The following is a 6,867-nucleotide window of genomic DNA, read 5'->3' on the forward strand; positions in this document are numbered from 1 at the left end:
CTAAAAACACTGAAGCAGCAGGCTTTGTGAAAATTATATTTGTGCCATTCTCAAAACGTTTGGCCACGGCTGTTGTAGAGTAGGCTATTCCTACTCATTACACTCTGTTAATGTATGCTGAATTAATAAACTGTAATAAATAGTCTACTGTAGTATACTTTAGTCATGACTATGCTGATATTAAACTAATCCTGATTTGATATAATTACTACACTCTGTTAATGTATAGGCTACTAAAGCATTCTGTAGTATATGGTGATTTGATAAACCTTAGTGTAAGTACAGTATAGGCTACCTTAGTGTTTATTAGGCTATAATAAACTGTAGAAAATCATCATATGAAATTTATGAATTATTACCCTACATCAATATTTACTATGGTAAGTAGGCTATTTACGTTTTTGGTATTCATGGTAAGAATTTTACTAGTTTAGAGAAGTAAAGTATAGCCTACTACAGTATTTTATGTGGGTACTGCATTGTTTTACCCCCATCATTAAGTCATCTTATTCTCTGATTGGTTGGTTCAGGCGTGCGCGTGTGCTGCTGGAGAATATAAGCGCAACAGGCGCGAGCTGTGGATGTGAAGCTCTCGCGCGCCCTGAGGGAGAGACGCGCGGTCTAATGAACATTGATGTGTCTGTAAAGAGGAACATCTGTGAGGATTTGCTAGGAGGAAAACCATTTACAAAGCCGGTGAGTAATTTACTTTGAATGCAACAGGTTTGACTTTTCTTCCACTTCAATGTCGGTTTGAATGTAGACTCTAAATAAATATTTCACGCTTCAAATTGAATAATGGATAATTTTCACTTTATTGATATTGAAACATTTATTTTCTATTTCTATATTTTCTATGATAGATATAAATTATGTCATGTCTAACACATTTCTATTTTAAATAGTCAGTAGAACTGTACAGAAGGCTATATTGGAAAACAGGTTTAAAATGCAACCTTTCTTTATCTTGTTTTTATAGAAGTTTTAGTGATTTAGTTATAGATAGCCTACTTCAGTAGCATTTATAAATCGAAGTTTATGTTCATTTTAGTATTTACTAAAACATATACAATTTTAACATTAGTCTAATATTAATATATTATTACTACTAATGTTTATTGATTTATTTAATGTAGACTTTAAGTAAAAGCTATAAAAGCTGTCACTGGTGCAGTACCCTTTTAAAAAGTACACATTTGAACCTAAAGAGTGCATATTTCAATTAAGGTACATATCAAATGGACCTTTTTAAAGGATACGTCTCAGTGATGACCGCTTTTTTGTTCTTTTTTTTTGGAAAGTGCATTAAGATCATTAATCGCCATAATCTTCCTTATGCAGTATAGGAGAATCATTAAATCTTGTAATCTTCTCTCATTTTCTCTCGAAAATCTAGGTTATGATATTATAGTGAGCATATCCTGAATGCCGAAGTTAAGCTTTGAATGAGACGCACTGTCTTTGGCAAACCTGTTGCTCGTATCTGATGTCAGACACAGTTTGGATATAAACAGGATATAGTCACTTTTTCTGTATTTCTGTATAAGAAAATATCAGTTCAATATTGAATTAAAGGCTGCACACTTCCTATTTGTAATGTCACATTATGTGCTATGTGATGCATTAAAAAGGCATTTTAGTGTAATGTTTAATTATGTAAATGTATTGCAGATATAATTTATATCATACAGTATTTGTGATTTTTTAGTTGAAATGTATATATCACATTGCATAGCCTTTACACTGTAATTGTGCTTCATGTGGTAATATGAACATTGTAATGGGTTTACTTCAAGTCAAAATATTTAATATGAACCTTACAAAATTGGTTTATAAATTGGTAAATTGCACAGATCCGACCACAATTGCTCCTTGAATAAGAACTGCATTGTTTTACTTTTCACAGTGTATGTGTAGGGTAAAAATGTGAGTCTAATGCGATAATGTGATTTTTTCTTGTTCCATTACAAGCGTGCATATTGCTAACTTAACCATAATTGTTGTTTAATAAAGTTTACATTTGTTCAAATGTGTCAATCACAATAAATATTCTATTATTCCCCACATGGTTTTACATATTTAGAAATTGTTCATTATATAAAGGTGCATTATTTTCCAGAGTCTTGTATTGTATTGTGTGTGCGCTAAGGCTCATTGTTGCATTGTTATGGTTACAGACGACAGCGCATCATCACCCAGTGGGTTAAGCCCAGTGGGATCATGTGGGTTCTGGAAAAGATCCGGGACTCGGTCGAAACAAATGTGCTCCGGCAAGGAGAGGCAGGCGACAAACAAGGCAAGGCACCTGCCTATAGCAACGTCCTCACACCTGACAAGATACCAGATTTTTTTATCCCCCCAAAGCTTGTAAGCTGTCCACCAGAGCCAGAGGCCTCCGACGTCAAGTCCAAAGAAAGTTTACGACCCTCCGCATCTGAGCAAACCATCACCAACAACAAGATCAGCAGCCCTCGTAGCCCTCGATTGGTCAGCAAGTTGGCTGGAGACACCAAGAAACTTCTTAGGGCGGCTAACCGCCACATCATTCAGATCGAGAGCGCTGACGATGTGGTAGCGGGCGACACCAACGCTGACCCTCAATCTCAGAATGCCATGTCGCTTCCTTACATCCCAAAAACGCAGACTTCCTACGGCTTCGCCACGCTGATGGAGAGTCCGCATACTAGGCGTAAAGAGTCCCTGTTTCACTGTGACCACACCAGCCCGGTAACTTCTCCCAACACTCAACGCAAGTCCCAAAGCAAGAGCAGCAATGAAGGGAACCATCTCAACCCTCCAGACTTTGGCACGTCTCACATTAACCCATACCGATACTTCAGTGGCGGAGAGAGCGACACCTGCTCCTCTGCAGAGTCCTCCCCGTTCAGTTCCCCCCTGCTCTCCCGATCCGCATCACTACTAAAGATCTTCACCCAGGAGACGCAAGCTAAGGTTGCTAAAGGGAAACGGACATTCGCCCGACACAGTTCCTTGTCCACAGATGAGTGCAGTTCTGCAGAGCCCAGTCCTAATGTTCCTCGACGTAGCCACTGTTCCTCTTTACATGCCGGCGGAGCTTCGGAGCATCTTCACGGTGGGGACCGTCAATACAAGGAACATACCATCAACATGCACAAAGGAGGCACCGTCCGACTTTGTGCCGACTACGACGCAGGCACGGCACGATTGCGTATCCGTATCATGGCGGCTGAGGACTTGTACGATCCCATGTTCGATATTAAGAGCATCAACTGCTGTGTATCGCTCTACCTCAATCCAGGCAAGTTGCAGAAACAGAGGAGCACGATTATAAAGAACAGCCGCAATCCCGTCTTCAACGAGGACTTCTTTTTTGATTCCGTGAGTTCGGCACAGGTAAAAAACCTAGCCTTGAAGATCAAGGTGGTGAATAAAGGCACTAGCTTGAAAAGAGACATGCTGTTAGGTGAACGGGAGGTTCCTTTGTGCAAGGTCTTAGGCCTTTAGTGAAGCCTAGCCTACAACGGGTCACTCTCAAAAGTGGAAGTAACGTCTTGTGTATTTGATATTTGCTTTCTTGTCATGTAGCCTGATGCAGTGAGTGATTTGGTATTCACGATTTCGAAACAACCACCACCACCTGCACAGCATCAAGATATTTACATAGCTCTGAACTTGTCAGTAAATATACAACGAAAACTCCTTTTGTTTGTTATCTTCCGTGCTTTTGTTATTTATGCGTTTAGCCTAATTAAGACGCAGCGTTTACCGTTTTGATTGTAAAGACTTTTCACAATGCCGCAGACCTTTGAAGATACACAATGGCCCTCCGTGCTAATGTTAGCTTTGATCTTGGATACATCTGGCGGCTTATTTCATTTGGAGGATCAACAACCAGAACGAACTGTTGTGTCACATGCATCTCTTGGCGTAAACTTGTAAATGCGATGATGTATTCTTGCGATGATGTGCAGAATGTCATTTGGTGAAACCCAGAAGCCTTACTAACCAGATGAGGGATTTCCTATGCTCAGATTGAACTTTGTTTGACTGAGCATTTTTGTTGGAAACAGGATTGGAAAGCTCGGGAATTTTGGAAGTTGAAAAGTTACAGGAATTATTTGTACATTTTGGGTAATTTATACAAACTGTTTCACATGCAAACATTACCTTCCTCGACATCTGACTCATCTTCATCCATGGGCCACAATTCCCATATACAGCATTCGCAACTAATTTATATGGAAAGTTACAACAACTCCCAAATTTTGCAACCGTAGAAATAATTTTTGTTGGTAAACTGTATCTTTTTGTTGGATGTTTTAAATGAATGTACCGGCATGGACCATGGTTAAGACCATTTTATGCAGAGGGATGTGTATGAAAAACTTTCTTTTGAAAAAGTCTCTCCATGCACACTACTTATCCAGAGATGGAAATTTTCTAGGAAAGCATCTACTCAATCTTGTGTTATAATGCAAATCCTGTCCACATTCTAGCTGTAAAACAGAAAATGGTTCAAATATGATCTGAATATGCACTGTAAAAAGTGAAATGTTAGATTAACTTACAAATTACTTTAATTGGTAACATTTAAACATTTTTAGTTTTTTCTAACCTTAAAGTTGCAGTGTGTAATTTTTAAAAGGATCTCTTGAAAGAAATGCAAAATAATATACAAAACTATATTTTTTGAGGTGTATAAAGACCTTTTATAATGAACCGTTATGTTTTTATTACCTTAGAATAAGACGTTTTTATCTACATACACAGAGGGCCCCTTACGTGGAAGTCGCCATTTTGTTCCGCCATGTTTCTACAGAAGCCCTTAACGGATAAACCTTTTTTACTAAGTTGTCTCCAATGATGACATTTTTCTGGTGGTGGCTATCGTAGCCTCTCTATGCGTTTCAGAGTGAGCAGTGGACTGAGCCATTGGTTGCAATTTGCAACCTCACCACTAGATGCCGCTAAAACTTACACACTGCACCTTTAAGTTGGAAATAAAGTATTTTTTCAAGTTTTACCAATTAAAGTAATTTTTTTAAGTTGATCCAACTTTTCACTTTTTACAGTGTGAGAATGGATAGAAGCAACATTTCTAGATTTTATTCCCCCAGTACAATAACACAAAACCGTAATGAACCTGTAGTAAGCAATATGCTGCATGTATTTCTTTGCGGATTTAACTTAAAATGTGTACAAAATTAGAAAATGTTCACTTCTTTAAGGTGATGAGTTTGCTAGAGCTCATTAAAATGATTAGGAAAACATTAAAAATTTCCTCATTGATAACTAATAACTTTTAGGTCACACAACCGAGTAACCAGAGATAAACCAAAAGCATTTCTGTGTTAATGAAATGTGGATTGTGCTGTAAATTATCGAGTGGCGAAAGAAGCATATAAAGCTTTTCATTAATATTCAAGTGTTTCATTAAGTATTTAATATCCAAAACCACTCGAATACGGGAGTCTTCCTGTTTTTTGCAGGTGTATTTTGCAAAATGAAGAAAGTGCCAATCCTGTGTATACTTGATGTAGAAGTGATTCGTTCATGCGCTGTTTAGTGTGATTTGCTCATGCTGGATCCTGTTAACTTTGATGTTTGTAACTTGTGTGCATGGATTATATTTTCACTGTGGTTTTCAATCTCTGGTATTTTGTAAGTGAGCTGTTTGATGGAGTTGGGCTTTCGTTTTCCTGCACGGTTATTCAATGGATTGTTTAACTGGTGTATTTGTATTTTAGATGGACAGTTGGGGGAGGGCATGGGTTTGAGTTGGGGTATGAGCTGAGTTTGAAAATTGGGGAAAAATAAAAATAAGTTTGTGGCAATTTTGCTGTTGTGTTTAATACTGTTGGGGTACTTCAGGGGTACATTTTGTATTAAAACTTATATATACACTGTAAAAAATATATGAAAATATATTTATGTGTTAACAAATTAAGTTTCAGTGAGTCAATTAAATTAAAGTTATGTCAACTTATCACAAGTCAAAACTTTAAAAAGTAATTGAATTGACTTTTAGTTTAAACTTCATGCTGCATTTTTTTTAGTTATAACTGTTATAAAACTTCTTTATTTAAAAAGTCAAACTTGTGATTTTCTCCCAAAAGTGTATCTGATATTTAATCTGTCCTTTAAATGGATGGTGTCCCTTTTAAGAATGAGAGGTCAAGGTTTGCTGCTGGACACATCTACGGTCACCATAGCAGACCTTTCCAGAAGATCTGTGAACAGAAATGTTCAAAAAGGGCTGGAAATATCAGGCATCTTTTTCTGGTAAACAGATAACAGCAGCGGGTCATCTGTCATTGCTGCGAGGCCACCACCTCATTAAGAGAGAGAAATAAAAGAGAATGAGAGAGCAGAACAGAGAACAGGGAGAGGATGAAGGAAAGACAGAATAGCTGAGGTGCACACCTGTTACCCCCCACCCCAATTTATCCCATCTCTACTGGCTTTATGATATATTCCTGATCCAAAACAACTATTACAAAATGACACTTTCTCTTTCAAAGTACAAAGTGTTCCACCCTGTTACATTCAAGTCGTTTCGGGGTTGAACAACACTCAGTGAGAGGTCAGTGTGAAAATGTAATAATGGTCACAACTATTAAATGTTTTTCAAATAACATTGCATTATTTGTCAATTTGTCAAGTCTTTGTGTCGATAATACAAGTAACTACTGTAAAAAAATGCAACAAGAAGTTTAAACAACTTTTATTTTATTATGCAACTCAATTCAACTGTAAAAAATTTGCTGTAATTATGCAGCTGGTTTCCAGTAACTTACTGTAGAAGATAAAGGGCCCTATTTTAACGATCTGAAACGCAAGTCCGAAGCGCAAAGCGCAAGTGACTTTGTGGGCGGATCTTGGGCG

General features: G+C 37.6%; 1 protein-coding gene across 1 annotated transcript; it reads left to right on the plus strand.

The window, feature by feature from the left end:
* The first annotated feature begins 220 nt into the window (after positions 1-220).
* LOC129453540 (C2 calcium-dependent domain-containing protein 4C) lies at positions 221-6,029 on the plus strand. Its single transcript, XM_055217824.2, has 2 exons — positions 221-696; positions 2,178-6,029. The coding sequence occupies exon 2, from the start codon at positions 2,221-2,223 to the stop codon at positions 3,484-3,486; it is 1,266 nt and encodes a 421-aa protein (XP_055073799.1). The 5' UTR covers positions 221-696; positions 2,178-2,220; the 3' UTR covers positions 3,487-6,029.
* The last annotated feature ends 838 nt before the right edge of the window (positions 6,030-6,867 follow it).

Source organism: Misgurnus anguillicaudatus, chromosome 23 (genome assembly GCF_027580225.2).
Source record: "Misgurnus anguillicaudatus chromosome 23, ASM2758022v2, whole genome shotgun sequence".
Taxonomy (NCBI): domain Eukaryota; kingdom Metazoa; phylum Chordata; class Actinopteri; order Cypriniformes; family Cobitidae; genus Misgurnus; species Misgurnus anguillicaudatus.

Excerpts from the sequence above, each read along its gene's own strand:
- LOC129453540 (XM_055217824.2), top strand. The coding sequence starts at position 2,221 with ATGTGGGTTCTGGAAAAGATCCGGGACTCGGTCGAAACAAATGTGCTC.